The 19,344-nt window shown below is 38.8% G+C and overlaps 1 protein-coding gene across 1 annotated transcript in view; it reads right to left on the bottom strand.

The window, feature by feature from the left end:
* Positions 1–5,284: 5,284 nt before the first annotated feature.
* The window catches only part of LOC148949938 (mite group 2 allergen Der f 2-like), a 50,176-nt gene continuing 36,116 nt past the window's right edge, over positions 5,285–19,344 (bottom strand). The window contains exon 4 of the mRNA XM_089091372.1: positions 5,285–5,470. Coding sequence (XP_088947498.1) covers positions 5,387–5,470 — 84 coding nt within the window. The 3' untranslated portion in view covers positions 5,285–5,386. The remainder of the gene's footprint in view (positions 5,471–19,344) is intronic.

Genomic DNA, 19,344 nt, shown 5'->3' on the forward strand with positions numbered 1-19,344 from the left:
TAATATTGTTTCTTTTTTTTCCTTTTCAGTGAGTTCGCCCTATTCTGAATCGGTTTGAAATGAGCATTATGTTCCTTCTTTGAAGAACTTAGATAATCTTTAAACGCACTGTCCCGCTGTTCAAATAAGTTCACTAGCTGTTCATCAACCCATGGTTTTCTCGGCATATTTGGTCTCTGCCTGAGGGTCTTCAGCGGATAAATTTTATCATACACCGTCGTTATGATGCTACTAAATTGCGCAAAAACTTTAGATAGGTTTTCCTGGTTCAAGTTAGATTCAAAAGATGTTGAACTTATTTCTTCTTTAAACATCCGAATGTATTCAGGCTTAGTCTCTCAAATAAATTTATTTTGCTTTTTCTGGCGTGACACTTGTAAATCTAGACTAAATACTACTGGGAAATGGTTAGATGTCGAATTCACTAAAATATTAGAAAATACCTTTCTGATATACTTTGAAGAGACAAACACATTGTCAATCAGGGTAGCAGAGTGATCCCTGATCCTAGTAGATATTGTTACTGTGGGAAAAAGATCGTTAGAAACCCAAAAAATTAAAAAAGCTAAGTTAAAACCACCTGTAGATAAAAGATCAAAATTAAAATCACCCATGTATAATAACTCTTGCTGTGTCCTCTGAACCATCATTAGAAGACTTTGGAAACCTTCTGTGAAATCCTCATACGAACTACTATAAACTACTGATAGGACAATTTTCCTCGCGCCAAGCCTCATATAAATTTCTCAATTTCAATAGAAAATGTTTCTATCTTACCTTCTCTCCAGACATCAAAATCCTCCCTTGGCTTCCATTTAAGTGAATCACTTACTATCAAACCGAGTCCGCCGTGGTTCATTGAAGCTCTACTCCTCGCGGTAAGCTAATATCTCAGAAAACTATAAGCTGAGAGAGGACTATCTTGACTCAAAAAAGTTTCACAAGGGGCCAGAACATGAAGATTCCGACATTTTGAAAGAATATGAAATATCTCATTATGCGAAAAACTAAGGTGGCAGTTCAAGAAAAACAAACTAAAATGAGCATTTTGCTTATTTCCAAGATGAGAGGAATTCCAATATTTACTAAACTGCAAAGGTCTAGAACTCACGGTAGACTCTTCATTCGCCAAATCCAAAAGTAAACAACTATCAATATCAAACGGGCAATATTCCAACCGGTTCAACCTCGATGTGGTACCGATTGGTACATCACACGTATTTATATATATTAAACATTTTCATAGCTCTCATTATGAAAAAAAATTACTAATAAAAAAAGCGCAGCAGAGCTCGAGGAACAGATAAAAGCTATAAGAATAATAAATGAAAACATTGATAGACAATAAACTAAAACAACAAAATAAGCACAACCAACTAAAATAAATCCGCCAGTGACCTAATCCTGCGAGCAATGGTGTCTGTTGGGAGTTTTGTGAGAATTAGCCCACGATCAGACCAGCCATTTTGCACTCCAAAACTATCCCTTGCCGTATTCAAAATGTCACGACGGCGTTTCTTTAGGGCCTCTGACACGAAAATGCCAGACTTAGCAAGTTTATTTTTGCTCTTGAAAACTTTCCTTAGCAATTCAGTGTTTCTCAATTTCACAAACACCGGTGCGATATCTCTTTGGCCTTGCGCAGTGGAATTATTTAAGCGGTAACGGTAAATACTCTGAATGTCATTTTGCGAAAAACCAGTGACTCCCATATTCTGCGTTATGATATTTGCTGTTGATACTTCAAATCTTCACCCGGTAACTAGTTCACACCGTTAAAAACTATGCTATCTAGGAGTTTTTCTTGTTCAAAATGGTCGATTCTACTTTCGATCTGTGTCACGCGATTTTCAAACCCTTGAGTTTCTGCTTTCAAACTTTTGTAGGACTGTAATAAGCTTTGAAGCTTTGGTGTAAACTCAAGGGACACTGAGGCATAAATTTCACTAATTACCGTCTCGCACGATTGTTTTAAGGAATCCCCACTTTTCTGTTGTTTATCCCCACACTTTTCTAAAACTTTCTCAGTAATTTTTCCCATAATTGATTTTTGCGTTCTTGCAATCTCATATTCGCTAGCAAAAATTATCTCCAACAGCTGAGATGAAGAGAATGAAATGATGAGATGAGATGACGAGCTCGCTTGCTCGCTGATTTTGAGTGCTGCCTATGATTTGCTTCCTTTGTAGATTTCGGGAGAGCTTTTAGCTTCTTCAAACGCAAACTTTACTCCTTTTCCCGTTTTTTGCTCCTTGTTCCTTTATTTTAACTTCATACGATACCAAACTTTTTTTTCAGTGAGTCTTATTTCCTTGTGATCTCCGTAGCAGAAAACAGTGAAGTTTTCTCGGCCTTTGCTATCTTCAACGATCTGCAGGACTCTGACTGGCCATAACGGGAATCCTTGAGAATGAGCTAGGGCTAAATCAATCTGTTTAAAGGGCATCTTGAAGACAAAAACAAGAAAAAATAAAATCAAAAATCACTTATCTTTTACTCAGCAGACCCACGGATAGCATTGGCAATCACCTTCGTGGCAGGTGGTCCAATGGACCGTGGAGACCTGCAAACGTTCATTCCATCGTAATCTGGCATCCACAGCAACGGTTATAATATTATTCAATTGTCCAAAGCAAATTGTTCACAGCGCCTTACAGTATTGTATACATTTCACTTGTAGCGCAATGAAATAAATATCTAAACTATAATCCTCTGTGAAAACTGGCTGAACAATATAAACTGGTTTAGATCTTTATAGGTCAAAGACTGACAAAAGACTGACTGAATTACTGTTTTCTTTTCCAACACCAAATTTACCTTTGCTAGGATACCATCTATACCTATTTCGACTGACAAGGGCGTTAAAATATCCTAATAAAAACACCAATTTCCACCTGGGACCCTGTCTATTTGCTCCTGTAACTGTAAGTAAAATTCATCTGAGTCACTAGTATTTCCGTCAGTAGGCTCTGCAGGGGCATATACTACTAAGACTGACACCCTACGCTATTTAGTCATAAAATGAGCGATTAGTATTCATTATCAATATCTTCCCAGCCTAGACTAGACTTATCAGCTTCCTTATTCATCATGAGCCCCATTCCCTGTCTCTGTAGTGTGTACCTCATCCTTCCTGCCTGAGTAAATAAATTCTATGCCACCTAATTTCATGTTTCCTACCCCTTGGGATATCACCCCTAATAAGTCCAGTTCGAAACGTCTGAATTCCTCAGTCAAAATGTTGATACGATATGTTATTTTTAACGTCGTAACATTCCAAGTTACAATTTTCCTATTCTTTGAATTGAAATTATTTTGGCCTTAGGAAAATCAATGGTCCTGGAAATCTCTGCAGGACGGGGACCAACGCATCATCTCAAGTCTAAGCCAAAGTGTTTAAACCGGTTTAGAACCAGACAGCAAGAAGTCCCTGGGACCTCCAGTATGAATGGAGTCTTTATGCAATCCTGGGCTCATCTTGGTCACAATGGGGTTTTCAGCACTTGGCGATGCTCTTCGATCAGCAAGAGTCAAAATCCTACACAGACAATCTAAAGCATATTTCCTTTAACTCATTATATATTCATTCCTACAAGTATTATGCTACTACGGGGATGCAACCCGTAGCAGATAAATTAGCTAGGAAGAGGTGTTTCAGCCCGAAAACTCCCGTCAGAACAGACCAAGTCCAGAAGAACTATCCCTTAATCAGAATCCCGTGCGAATGCTGTATTGTTTACTAGGCTATAATTTCCTCGAGGTGCGTCACTCCTGAAGTGGGAATAGAAGTTGACCGGTCCCCAGACTTGCGAGTTCCCCGACAGTGTCGAGGCAGCCATTTGCAGAGGCCGTTTTCCATCGACCTGGACCTTACACCCTGCTGCAATTGTCCTTCTGTAGAGGATCCTCCCATGATGGTGTTCTGCGTAACCATACAATTCAACCCATCCCTGGGAGAAGGTTTGTAACTCATGGGACGTGTTCACACACCGGTGGACCCTTCTGAATGCACTTTTGAGGGCTCTTCTTCCTCCTCCGCCCGTATCTATGGCCCCTGGGTGATGGTGTCCTAGTATTTATTATGGACACCCAGGGACAAGGTCCCACTTGGTGTTCACCTCCTATGGAGGTACCCTACATATCTGTAGGGCGTACCCCTATCCGCCGCCTGGAAACGCACTGAGTGGCTTGGAAGAGGCCCCGACCGAGAAGTAGACTCAGTTCATAGTGACTCATATTTACTAGACTCACATTCAGTCGTTCATAGTGTGGGCTTATGTATATAATGTTATTATTTATTTTTGTTTTGTTTCTTGTTTTTTAAACCGCCTTTCCCTAGTTCTTTTACGTAATTGTTACTGGTATACAGCGATGGTCCTTGTCCCCCAGCCACCTAAGGCCAAATGAAAAGCAGGTCGTCCCTGAATAGGGTGGAAGGTTGTAGTAAGGAAAGATCTAAGGGAAATGGAAATTTTCGAAAGGGTGTATATATGGAGGCTTTGAGCAGATTGGGATGGAAGAGGAGCATACCTAGCTGTGTTGGCTTCAAGCAGTTTGGTGCTGCAGTGAGGTGTTGGTAGTATAAGTAGTATTATATGCAGTATTACTAACGGGTAGACAATACTATTTAATTTTAGATCTACTACTAGGAGCGTGGTTAGTGGGTCTTATAACGGGACGGAAGAGAAGGAGTCCCCAAAGCCTCAAAACCCTACCCCACTATTATGCTAATGTTTCACTTATTCCACCTATTCTTCTAGAACGAGTGGTCAAGAGCAATGTGACAACAATTTATCTTATTCTTTCGTAATGCGTCGAGAATGGAAGGTTATATTATATTATGTTATTGTTATATTGATTTGAAAAAAATCTCGGTTAAAAAGAAAAGGATAAAAATATAAATGCTTCAAATAGTGAAACGGTAAATAGTAGGGTTGACTTTATAAGCCCTACCGGTGGTGTGATCTCCGTTTCCAGGCTCTTCAGCCAGGAAGTACCATGGGTGTTGGGGGCCAGCCACCCTGTGCATTTGTACACCCTCCCTGTTTACCTTCCCCAGACTTCTCCAGGTACCCATTTAGAGCTGGGTTGACTCTTGCTGAGCTTACAAAATCACACCGCTGACCACTATTCCAAACCAAATAACCACCGACACCAGGACTCGAACCCTTGTCCTCACGGACAAAGGATTTCAAATCTACTGTGCCAAACCTCAAATACGATAGCTTATGGCATAAGTCATAAGAAAATAGAACGAAGAACTCGTATAGATAGTTAAAAAGCATCATAAAGAAGACGTTTAATACCATAAATTTAGCAGACATTAAAAAAAGTCTTTCTTCAATCCATTATCATCAGGTTTATACAATGGGAGAGCAGCTTGCATTTATTTTATGATCACCGGAAATTCCAAACATAAGTCAAACTCTTCATCAGAGCTTTTCATAATCCACCTTACCATTGCCATCATCTGAAAAAGAGGGAAGAAATAGTAAAACAACAATAATGTACTATTTTCAGCAGTAATATTGACAGTAGAAAACATAGATGATACCAGGGATCGGCCAGGAGATATGGAGAAAGAAGGAAAACAATGCAATTCAGTTTCAGGTCTACCCATTAATTTATTTCTCACACTTTGTCCTCGGATCTATTTAAAATCATGTCTTTTTTATTTTAATGGAAGTACTAACGCTTATTAACGCATTCAAAGGGCAGTGATTACCACCACACCTATTCTTTGGAAAATTGTCTTTCTCCCAATCCCCTCAACAAAACTTCCTTCTGGCGTCCTTAATAGTAGCAGTATGAGATACTAGTTTCCGAAAATTAACTCAGTAGAAATAGTATTAGAGAAAAATAAGAAAGAAAATACAATGCTAGTTTTATTAAATTGTTAGGGGAGTGGGGGACTAATTTTTTTTTAATTCCGTATGGCAACTGTGTTTAAGTAGATTCAGCGTGAATATTATAATATTAGCAAATACAAGAATGATTTGTGTTCAATTAAATGTTTCTTGCTTTGTTTTAATTTAGAGTAATAGGTTTTTTTGTCAGGGAATTTCATTTCAACATACAAATTTAGAAGCCTCCACTGTATAATTTTCAATAACTCTATAAGCGGGGAAATAGGCATCTAAAAAAAGCTAAAGAATCTCCAGACCCATTGCTGACGCATAGGGCGCCAAAGTCACAGCCGCGCATGTGAATGCTTTATATGGGTAAGCCGAAGGAGATGGCGGGGGTACGGAGGAGAAAATTCTCGGGGCTCTAGCATCCTATAAAAGACTCATAAATAATATCTCACCCAGGCCCAGTTGCAGTTCTCAGTGATTTTGTATATGAGCTTGCTGACTAATAAAGAGTCTGGTTAGATGAAAAATAAAGCAGCTGTCATTTTGGATATTTTTCAATGATCTTGACTTGGGGGAGGGGAAGAAGGAAATGGTCTAAAAATTGTGGTATCTAATCTGTTTAAAGTATTTGCTTTAACGAGCCCCTGTTTGACTTAAAAATATTGGCGGCGAAGAGATCATACGATCTAGGTTACCACAGAACATGTCGGTTAAAATTTGGGAGTGATATGGGAGGATTGAGCTGAGACTTTCAATAGTATAGGGGGAGGGGCAAGGGGACTTCATATTTCGTCTTTAGAGGGAGGACATACGCAGTCTGGAAAATGTGTCTATGATCTGCATAAAAGCTTTGCCATTATTAGTGGGTCTTGGAATTTATTCACAGTGAAACAGTGAAGCAAATGAAAAGACATTATATCCACCTAGCTTATGAAAATAGCATATCTATGATATGTCCAGAGTAACTTAGGGATTTTATAAAACTTCAGAGAGTCTTTGGGACGAATAAGGGAACTTGCAAAATTATGTTTAGGGAAAGGGATAGGAGTACCAAAACATTTTTGTCGCCTAAACATTGGTTCGTCCAAACAGGATCATAGTTGTTTCAAGGGCTTTAAACTTATTTCCGTATGTTACTGGGTTAAAAGTACCCTTATGATAGAAAAAATGCTTTGCCCGTAAATAGGCTAAAAACTTTTTTTCTGATTAGCTCGGACTCGCAATACTTTTATTTAGCCTTTCAGATGCAATACTTTCATATCTTCGGAAAAGAGAAGTTGCTTTCCCTGACCCCTGGTACCCTACCACTTCGACTGCAGTTGTCCTTAGTGTAACGTTCAGTAGCGATTGTTCATTTAACCCAAACTTTATGAACCCTGTAAGAAAGGCCAACTACGCACCGCGATCCGTAGCCACATTGCGTCGATTCGTGTTTTCAATAAAGCAATTTTTGCTCGCGTACACGTGTTATGTACGCCCTTTCATTGAATACACATATCGAATTTGGTGACCACAGTGCATAACATCAACTACCTCAACGATAAAACAGAAAAAATGCAAAAAAAGCACCTTAAAAATAATCCTAGGAGCAAAGCATGTCACTTACGAACTTGCCCCTGAAGCTCTACGATTGTCAATCCTTAAAAAACATAGGTACCATCTTATGTGTAAGTTTGGACACTCCATGCTTTTGAGTGATCAACACCGCTCCCTACTACACCTCGCTGCTGATCTACCGAAACACACGCCACAAGAAAAAGGTTCAACTAGTGCACTGCAGAGCTAATCGTTTCAGTAATCATTAGTAATTTGCCTAAGTAAAGAGCGGCGTGGGCACAATGTAGTATTTTTTATTTATTTTAGTCTTAGACCATCGAATGAGTTGTCGTAGAAACTTCGAAACGGGCTCATTCGATTGGAAATTGAAAGGGCCTATTGAATAATCCTAGGAGCAAAGCATGTCACTTACGAACTTGCCCCTGAAGCTCTACGATTGTCAATCCTTAAAAAACATAGGTACCAAGTTTGGACACTCCATGCTTTTGAGTGATCAACACCGCTCCCTACTACACCTCGCTGCTGATCTACCGAAACACACGCCACAAGAAAAAGGTTCAACTAGTGCACTGCAGAGCTAATCGTTTCAGTAATCATTAGTAATTTGCCTAAGTAAAGAGCGGCGTGGGCACAATGTAGTATTTTTTATTTATTTTAGTCTTAGACCATCGAATGAGTTGTCGTAGAAACTTCGAAACGGGCTCATTCGATTGGAAATTGAAAGGGCTAGTGCTTTTTATAATAAACGAAAGTGATTGGAGGGCAACTAACCCCTTTCCCATGCCCACAATTTCCCCACCCAAATACAATCAAAATTTTGAGATAATCATTTTGTTCAACGTAGTTGAAAGGACCGGAAATTATGTCTTTGAGTATGACACCCCCCCCCCCCCGCCATCAAAGCAAGGGTCGTAAGTTATGCCCTGGGGACATATAAGGCTTATATAGAAAGTGTGATCGTCTAAACTTTGGAGGGGACTAAACTTTGGAGTCCAAAGATCATACAACAAGAACTTTCGGGTTGACAGAATCGCCAGAGTCTGGGGGTAAGGGTTGTAAGTTATGCATCGGGGGTATGTAAGGTTTGTATGGAAGGGGAGGTCATGTGAACTTTAGAAGAGGTTCATTTGATTTAAAATGCGTAGTTCTAGTTCCCTTTTAAGATTCAAAATTTAGTGGAGAGCAGCTAGCCCCCCTACCTCCCTGACATCCTCTTTTCCCAAAACGCATTCAGTTGAAATTGTAAGATAGCCGTTTTGATACCAATAGTCCAAAAATTGTTTAGCAGTGTCTTTAGGGTAGACACAATCCCCTAGAGCCCATGTGCAAGGGTTGTAAGTTGTGCCCCGGGGTATTTAAGGTTTTTATGGAACGGGTGGCCGCATAAACTTTGAATCGGATGGAGCTCATTTGATTGGAAGTCGGAAGTTTTAGCGCCCTTTTTAAGAACCAGAAACTGAATGGATGGCAATCAGCCCCCCTCCAAGCCTATCACTCCTCAAAAAATGTTCGATCAAAATCTAAAAGAGCTATTTCGATCAGCCTTGCTCAAAAGTTCCAGTAATTATGTCTTTGGAGAAGCCAACCTCCCAAGAGTTCTCAGGTCAAGGGTAGTAAGTTAGGCAATTAATTTATTGTTTACACATAGTATATGTTATTGAGAAAGGTATGTATGTTTGAACTTTACTTTCCAAGAAGACGAAGGGCATTCATGTGAGCCTTTAAGAGAATGTTGAGGACAGTGTTCAACTAAATCAAAGCACATTTTGTGTATACAGATTGTCAAAAGGGTCTAACACAGGAATAACTGAGGAATAACTTAGCCAGGTTAGATGATTTTCAGGCAGGTCTACTTAGCTTTTAGTTTTAAGAAGCAAGTATGCATAGGCTCAACTTGCATCTGTTATCAATAGCAATAGGCTTACTTAGCTTTTAGTTTTAAGAAGACAGGATGCATAAGCTCAACTTGCATCCCTTATCCTTAGCAATGTTAGATGATTTTCAGGTAAGCCTACTTAGCTGGCCTCCCCTAGGCCACTCAGCGTGTCCCCAGGGTCGATAGGGGAACGTCCTACATATATATAGGGCACCTCCATAGTAGGCACTGACCAAGGGGGGACCTTGTCCCTGGGGGTCCGTAATACAAACTGGGGCGCCCTCACCTGGGGTCATAAGTGCAGGTGGAGGAGGAAGAAGGTCCCTCGAAAGTACACTCAGTAGGTGTATCCACAAGTCCCATGAGTTAAAAACCTTCTCCCAGTAATGGGTTAAATTGCATGGCAATGTAGAACACCATCGTGGGAGGATCCTCTATAAGAGGACAACTGCAGCAGGGCGTAAGATCCAGATATTTGGACAACGGCCTCTGCGAAGGGCTGCCTCGATCCTTTCGGGGTACCTGCCAGACTGGGGACCTTGCGGTCAATTCTAATCCCACTTGAGGAGTGGCGCCCCTTCAGGAAATTATAGCCAAGTAAACGACACAACATTCACACGGGATTCTGATCAATTGATAATTCTTCTGGGCTTTGTTTGATTTAATGGGCTTTTTCGGGCTGAAAAACCTCTTCCTAGCTAATTTATCTACTATGGCCTGCCTCCCCGTAGTAGCATAATATTTATAGGCATGAATATATAATGAGTCGGAGGTAATAGGCTTGAGATTGTCTGTGCAGGATTTCGACTTTTGTTGATAGAAGAGGATCGCCAAGTGCTGAAAACCATGTTGTGACCAAGATGGCCCCAAGATTGCTCAAAGTCTCCATTCATGGAGGTCCCAGGGACTTCTTGCTGTCCGGTTCTGAGCCGGCTTAAGCTCTTCGGTGTAGACTTGAGAAAATACCTAATCCCCGTCCTGCACTGGTATCTGGGATCATTGCTTTTCCTGAGGCCAAAATAAGAACATGAAAATTGGAACTTGGAATGTTACAACGTTAAAAAATGACAATCGTATCAACATTTTGACTGACAAATTCAGACGATTTGAACTGGACTTATTAGAAGTTTCAGAAACTCATATCCCAGGGGTAGGAAGCCTGAAATTATGTGATATAGAATTTGTTTACTCAGGCAGGAAGGATGGGATACATAGATAGGGAGTAGAGCTCATGATGAATAAGGAAGCTGCCAAGTCTTGTTTAGGCTGGGAAGGTATTAATAATAGAATGCTAATTGCTCATTTTATGACTAAAAAGCTTAGGGTATCATTTACAGTAGTATATGCCCCTGTAGAACCGACTGAAGGAGATACTAGTGACTCAGATGAATTTTACTTACAGTTACAGGAGCAAATAGACAGGGTCCCAGGCAGAAATATTATGTTTTTCACCAGGAGATTTTAACGTCCAGGTCGGTAGAAATAGGGATAGATGGTATCCTAGCCTAGGTAGATCTGTTGTAGGAAAAGAAAACAGTAATGGTTACAGACTGTTGCAATTCTGTAGGTATAACAATCTAGTTATAACCAGCACGGTGTTTGGTCTTGGCTCATAAATTAACATGGTATTCACGTGAATGGCAAGACAGCAGACCTTATTGAATATTTTATAGTGAACTGAAGACTGGTAAGAGCGATACAGGATACTAGGGTATATAAAAGTGCTGTTATTTATGTTAAAAGCAAAGATCACCATCTGGTTGTGTCAAGGGTTAAACTGAAACTCAAATTTCGGAAGGGTAACTATATTCTGGAAAGTTATGACGTTGGTAGACTCCAGGATGAAACTCTGAAAGAGACTTTCCATGAACAATTGAATACTAAACTTGAGAGTTTAAAATTTGATAATGTGGAAGATGGTTGGAATAATTTTAGACAAATAATTTGTGAAGTTGCTGAAGCTGTCGTAGGGAAGAAAGCTAGGACTGCAGCTAGGAATATTAGTGAAAAAGCTTTATGTTTAATAGAAAGGAGAAAGGACTTGTACAAGAATTATCTGAGTGATAGATCATATGAAAACAAAAGGAATGTAAAGAGAGTGGAGAAAGCATTAAAATATGAAATAAGGAGGTGTGAAGTGGAGCCCATGGATAAAATTGCCGAGGATTTGGAAGATGCAGCTTGACGGAATAATAGTTTTATATTGTACTGGCTTGTCAATAAATTGAGAGAGAGTAGTCAATCCGGACTTGGCCCAGTTAAAGATAGAAATGGGGCCACAATTAGCGATAAGGAAGGAATTAAAGAGAGATGGGCAGAACATTTTGAGAACTTGCTAAACCGAGATAGAGTTCCAGGTAAGATATAGAGGAAAAGGAAAAAGTTTGTAATACCTTGGAAGTGAGGGAAGATTTGTTTTGCGAGGGAAAATAATAACGACAGTACTAAAAGGATTTAAAAAATAATAAAGCTCCAGGTGCTGATAGGGTAGTAAATGAGTTTCTTAAATATGGTGGCTTTGAGTTAAGCCTTAATTAACCTTAATTAAGCCACTTTATAAGAAAGGTGATAAAAGTGAGTGTGGTAATTATTGAGGCATTAGTCTGGTCTCTGTAAGTAGCAAATTACTTAGTAATATGGAACTTTTTAGACTGAGAGATGCCGTAGACAAAGATCTAAGAGAAGAACAGTGCGGTTTTAGGAAAGATAGAGGATGAGTCGACCAAATTTTCACTGTTAGGTTAATAACTGAGAAGTGCCTGAGTTGTCAAAAATCTTTGGTCCTTAGTTTTATAGATTATGAGCAAGCGTTCGATTCTGTTGATAGAAGAACTATAGCAAAGGTTTTATCCTTTATGATATACCAGACAAATACAAAAAAGTGATTAGTGCTATGTACGAGAATAACACGGCTGCAGTTAAGGTAGGAAATGAGGTTAGCAGCTGGTTTTGTAAGCCAGCTGAAACCAGCACAGAAACCAGCATAGAAAATATTTTTCAGGAGGACACTTCCCCACAGCCCTCAGGGCATGGGTTGAAAGTTATGCCCTGGGAGCATTTAAGGTTTTTATAAAAAGCGTTATTGAAAAAACTTAAAAAAGGGCTCATTCGATTGGAAATTCAAAGGGCTAGTGCCTTTTTTAATAGTCTATAGTGATTAGAGGGCAATTAGCCCCCCTCCACGCCCATCATTCCCCCAAATATATCCAGTCAAAATTTTGATTTAGCCATTTTGTTCAGCGTAGTTGATTTCCAGATAGAAAATGTTTTTGAGGAGCACCCCCACGCCCATTCATTCCCCCAGACACATCCAGTAAAAATTTTGAGATAGCCATTTTGTTCAACATAGTTGATTTCCAGATAGAAAATATATTTTTGAGGAGGACACTCCCCTACAACCTTTATAAGTTATGCCCTGGGGGCATATGAGGTTGTTTTTGAAATCTTTGTCGCAGAAACTTGAAAAATGGCTCATCCGATTTGAAGATCAAAGGGCTTGTACCCTTTTTTATATTCGAAAACTATTTGAGGGCAAATAACCCTCCTCTCAAGCCTAGTATCTCTCCAGAAACATCCATTAAAAATTTGTACATAGCCATTTTGTTCCAAATAGCGACAAGTTTTGGAAATTAGGTCTTTATCGATGACATTCCCTCCCCCCACAGCTCTCAGGGCAAGGGTTGTAAGATATGCCCTGGGGGCATATAAAGTTTTTATTGAAAGCGTTGTCATAGAAACTTCAAAAGGTCTCGTTCAATTGGAAGTTGAAAGGGCTAGTGCCTTTTTTAATAGTTGAAAGTGATTGGATAGCGACTAACGCCCCTCTCATGCCCACCATTTTCCCAAACACATCCAATCAAAATTTCGAGATATCCATTTTGTTCAACGTAGTTGAGAGTTCTGGAAATTAGTTTTTTTAGGATGATAACCCCCTCAGAGCCCTCAGTGCAAGGGTTGTAAGTTACACCCTAGGGGCATATCTCAAAACGACCAGAAATTACTATTAAAGAATAAATGAAACCCAAAACGAACAGAAATTAATTAAACAATCATAGGAAAAAACATACAACAAGTAATAATATAAATGAATAAATAGATCTTAAAGCGAGTGATGCTTCGATTGAATATGAAAATCACGCTTATAACGAAAACAAATATTTTGCTATTGAAGTATAAATGAAACTTAAAACGAACAGAAATTAAACAAAAAATTAATGCAAACAAACGTACAATAGATATGAATGTTAATGAGTAAATAAATCTTAAAAGTAGGGAAACCTCGACTGAATATGCAAATCAAGTTTGAGTCGAATAAGAATAACTACAAACAAGATTTTGGGTATCGCCTCACTGCAAAAGCCTAAATCCTACTGCGTCATTGGCGCTTTACTGAAAACAATTCTTTCATTAATTAAGATTTTAGGGAATAAATATCAGCATATGTATATTAAATTGATAATACACATTTGTTTTTCAGTAAACTTATTTGAATTTTTTTTCAGTAAAGTACAAATTATTTTCTGGCTTTTAGAAAGCATGGGGGTTTTGAACCCTAATCATATTAATTTATGCTCGTTTTGAGTTTGACTCTAATATTTATTTTAATATTTGTTCGTTTTGGGTTTCATTTATTTGTTGATACTGATTTGGGGTAGTTGTATGCTTGGTAGATTATATGATAGTCCGGACGCCATGTGTTGAAAGTGTGAACCATACCACGACGGAATGGGGCTGCTTCGAGAATTAGCCTACCCTCCACTCCCTAAATTGACCATGCGGATTCAAAAATACCAATGGCACTTGCTTGCGAGTGGTGGAACACTCCGAAACTAGACATTTTATTATATTTTGGTGTTTCATGCAAGAAAATGCATGTTCCACAGTTTTCCGCTCAAATAGTTTTCCGCTCAAATAGAAATGCCTAGAAGCCATAGAATATAACAAACCAACACGATTAGTTAGAAAAAATGGCAGAGTTGAAAAAAATGGCAAAACTACATGAGTCTTGAACAGTCTTTGAAAGTATAAACAAAATCAAATTGAATATTAGATATATAATAATTTTAATTGTTGAAAGATCCATCAGTTCAAGATTTTTTTTTCACTGCAATTTTATTTTCATTTTCAATGCTGTAAGAACTGGAAAATAATAAATTTGTAATATAAGAGTAATACGTTTTCAGTGAAGCACCAATGACGCAGAAGGCTTTAGGTTTTTACAGTTAAAGAAGGGGGCAGTATCCAAATTTTGTTTGTAGCGAAACTATATTTGTCTTGACTAATCTTGAAAAGAACTAATAAACTAAACTGAATATTCGATGCATAATGATATTAATTACTGAGAGTTTATAATTTCAAAATTTTACTGTAGTTTTAATATTTATTTTCAATACTAAGTACAAAAGAAAATATTTGCAATACAATTTGTTTTCAGTAAAGCGCCAATGACACAGTCGGTTTTAGGCTTCTGCAGTGAGACGATACCCAAACTCTTGTTTGTAGTTACTTTTATTCAATTCAAGCTTGATTTGCATATTCAATTTAAGTTTCACTCGTTTTAAGATTTATTTATTCATTTACATTAATATATACTGTATGTTTGTTCGCATTGATTCTTTATCTAATTTCTGTTTGTTTTCAGTTTCAGTTACACTTTAATAGCAAAATATTTGTTTTCGTTTTAAGCTTGATTTTCATATTCAATCGAAGCATTACTCGCTTTAAGATCTATTTATTCATTTATATCATTACTTGTTGTATGTTTTTTGCTATGATGGTTTATTTAATTTATGTTCATTTTGGATTTCATTTATTCTTTAATAGTAATTTCTGGTCGTTTTGAGTTTGCATTTTAACAGGTATTTGTATATCCTTAGCTTAAATTTAAAATGGCCTTTACTTTTCTTTTAAAAACCTATTTTCCGGAAAGTTTTTTTTTTTTAATTAATATTTGTTCGTTTTGATTGCAAAAAGTTTCAAGTTTTTATGGCATGGGGGGGGGGTGATGATTGTTTGATTATTCTTGACTTAAAAAAACGGATCTAGAACTTTCAGTTTAAATCGAATGAGGCTTTTTTCAAAGTTTATACGATTACCTCTTTGATAAAAACCTTATATATGAACAATAGACAGCTTGCATAACTTATGGACAGCGATTGACAACAATGAATGGATTGAAAAAATAGCTCCAATAAGGGGGTTTAGACCATTTTATTTGCTGACACAAAGGGATCACGACTGTTTGGAATTGACCTTAATTGGATTTTGTGTGCCAAAGCAATTTTACATCTATCTCAGAGTATGTATTTTAACCTTATAATTGGATAATTATAATAGATTTCGTGTTCTTCCCATACAAAACCCCGTCCCATAAGTTATAAATCCCCTTTAATAAGTTATACCCCAGGGCATAACTTACAACGCCTACCCCCGGGTCCTGGTGGGATGTGTTGACACCGGAGTTTTTTGTTATCAGAACTTTAAACTATTTTAACAAAATGTCTATCTCAAAATTTTCATCTGATACATTTCGGGCGTGGAGGAGGGGGGGGGGCTAGTCAACCTCCAATCTCTTTTGACTCTTAAAAAGTGAACAAGAACTTTTAATTTTCAGTCAATGAGACCTCTCCAAAGTTTATACGAGCACCCCTTCCATAAGAAATAATGGGAAGGATTCGGAGAATCCTTAAATTACAACTCTTGCCCTTAGGGCTGTGGAGGAGTTGTCATCCTCAAAGATCTAATTTCCAGAACTTAAAACTAAGTTTAATAAAATGGCTATCTCAAAATTTTGATTGGATGTGTTTGGGGAAAAGGTGCGCGTGAGAGGGGGGTTAGTTGCCCTCAGATCACTTTCGACTGTTAAAAGGGCACTAGCCCTTTGAATTTCCAATCGAATGAGCCTTTTTGAAGTTTCTAAGACACCGCCTTCTATAAAAATCTTATATGCCCCCAGGGTATAACTTAAAACCCTTGCCCTGAGGGTTGTGGGGGATTGTCCTCCTCAAATATAAATTTTCTATCTGGAAATCAGCTATGCTGAACGAAATGGCTTTCTCAAAGTTTCGATTGGATGTGTTTGGGGGAATGATGGGCCTGGGGGGGGGCCTAGTTGCCTTCCAATCACTTTCGACTATTAAAAAAGGCACTATCCCTTTGAATTTCCAATCGAATGAGCCTTTTTTGAAGTTTCTACGACAACGCCCTCTATAAAAACCTTATACGCCCTCAGGGGATAACTTAAAACCCTTGCCCTGAAGGTTATGGGGGAGTGTCCTCATCAAAAATATATTTTCTATCTGGAAAACAACTACGCTGAACAAAATGGCTGTATCAAAATTTTGATTGGATGTGTTTGGGAAAATGAAGGGCGTCGGGGGGGGGGGGCTAGTTAAACTCCAATCACTTTCAACTATTAAAAAGGACACTAGCCCTTTAATTTCCAATTGAATGAGCCTGTTTTGAAGTTTCTACGACAACGCCTTCTATAAAAACCTTATATGCTCCAAAGGCATAACTTAAAACCCTTGAACTTAGGGTTGTGGGGGAGTGTCCTCCTCAAAAATAAATTTACTATGTGGAAATCAGCTACGCTGAACAAAATGGCTATCTCGAAATTTTGATTGGATGGGTTTGGGGAAATGATTCGTGTGGGGGGGGGGGGGGGAGGGGGGCTAGTTAGACTCCAATCACTTTTGAGTGATAAAAAGGGTACCAGCCCTTTAATTTTCAATCAAATGAGCCTGTTTTGAAGTTTCTACGACAACGCCTTCTTTAAAAACCTCAAATGCCCCCAGGGAATAAATTGAAACCCTTGCCCTGAGGGTTGTGGGGGGGTGTCCTCCTAAAAAATATATTTTCTATCTTTAAGTCAACTATGCTGAACAAAATGGCTATTTGAAAATTTTGATTGGATGTGTTTGGGGAAATGATGGGCGTGGGGAGGTCTAGTTACACTACAATCACTTTCCACTATTAAAAAGGGCACTAGGTCTTTAATTTCCAATCGAATGAGTCTGTTTTGAAGTTTCTACGACAACGCCTTCTATAAAAACCTTATATGCCCCCAGCTCAAAACTTAACACCCTTTCATGGATGGTTGTGGGGGAGTGTCCTCCTCAAAAATATATTTTCTATCTCGAAATCAACTATGCTGAACAAAATAGCTCTCTGAAAATTTTGATTGGATGTGTTTGGGGAAATGAAGGCTGTCGGGGGGGGGGGGGGCTAGTTGCACTCCAATCACTTTCAACTATTAAAAAGGGCACTAGCCCTTTAATTTCAAATTGAATGAGCCTGTTTCGAAGTTTCTACGACAACGCCTTCTATAAAAACCTTATATGCTCCCAAGGCATAACTTAAAACCCTTGAACTGAGGGTTGTGGGGGAGTGTCCTCCTCAAAAATATATTTTTGAGGAGTTACACTCCAATCACTCCGATTGGAGTTACACCCCGATTGGAGTTACACTCCAATCACTTTCCACTATTAAAAAGGGCACTAGCTCTTTAATTTCCAATCGAATGAGCCTGTTTTGAAGTTTCTACAACAAAGCCTTCTATAAAAACCTTATTTGCCCCCAGGGCATAACTTAAAACCCTTGCCATTAGGGTTGTGGGGGGGTGTCCTCCTCAAAAATAAATTTTCTATCTGGAAGTCAACTATGCTGAACAAAATGGCTGTTTGAAAATTTTGATTGGATGTGTTTGGGGAAATAATGGGCGTGGGGGGGGGGCTAGTTACACTCCAATCACTTTCCACTATTAAAAAGGGCACTAACCCTTTAATTTTCAATGTAATGAGCCTGTTTTGAAGTTTCTACGACAATGCCTTATATATAAACCTTATATGCCCCCAGGGCACAACTTAAAACCCTTGCCCTGAGGGATTTGGGGGAATGTCCTCTTCGAAAATATATTCTCTATCTGGAAATCAACTATACTGAACAAAATGGCTCTGTCAAAATTTTTATTTGCGGGCTGTGGGGGAATTACGGGCGTGGGGGGGGGGGGCAAGGTTCCCTACAATCATTTTTGACTATTAAAAAGGGTACTAGCCCTTTGAATTTCCAGTCAAATGAGCCTGTTTAGAAGTTTCTACGACAACGCCTTCTATAAAAACCTTATATGCCCCCAGGGCATATTTTAAAACCCTTGCCCTGAGGGTTGTGGGGGAGTGTCCTCCTCAAAAATATATTTTCTATCTGAAATCAACTACGCTGAACAAAATGGCTATCTGAAAATTTTGATTGGATGTGTTTGGGGAAATGATGGGCGTGGGGGAAGGGGCTAGTTACACTCCAATCACTTTCGACTATTAAAAGGGCACTAGCTCTTTAATTTCCAATCGAAGGAGCCTGTTTTGAAGTTTCTACGGCAACGCCTTCTATAAAAACCTTATATGCCTCCAGGGCATAACTTAAAACCCTTGCCCTGAGGGTTGTGGGGGAGTGTCCTCCTCAAAAACATATTTTCTACGTGGAAATCAACGACGCTGAACAAAATGGCTATCTCAAAATTTTGATTGGATGTGTTTGGGGGAATGATGGGTGTGGGGGGGGGCTAGTTGCCCTCCAATCATTTTTGACTATTAAAAAGGGCACTAGAAATCTCGATTTCCAATAGAATGAGCCCCCTTTTAAGCTTCTACGACGACCCCTTCCGTATGAAGTGCCTCTGGGAAAAAAAATAATAAAAAATAATAAAACATTGGAGCCGTATGGCCTTTACAATAGGCAACGCTACAGCGTTGCCTCTAATAATCCCCTCAGAGCCCTCAGTGCAAGGGTTGTAAGTTTTTTCCTGGGGGCATAAAAGGTTTATATAGAAAGTTGCTGTATAAATCATAGGCAGCGCGATCGCGCTGCCTAAGTAAAGAATGGGGACACTCGCAAACGAGACAAGAAACGGGGACTAAGTAAAAAGGAGCCCAAAAACCTCAGGGCAAAGGTTTTAAGTTATGCCCTGGGGCATATAAGAACGATGTTGGCACAATGTATTATTTATTAATTCAATTGTAAATTGAACGGGCTAGTGCTTTTTTTAATAGTTGAAAGTGA

This window comes from Artemia sp. Qi Xiang Cuo, chromosome 7 (assembly GCF_049724085.1).
Source record: "Artemia sp. Qi Xiang Cuo chromosome 7, ASM4972408v1, whole genome shotgun sequence".
In the NCBI taxonomy this organism is placed as follows: Eukaryota; Metazoa; Arthropoda; class Branchiopoda; order Anostraca; family Artemiidae; genus Artemia; species Artemia sp. Qi Xiang Cuo.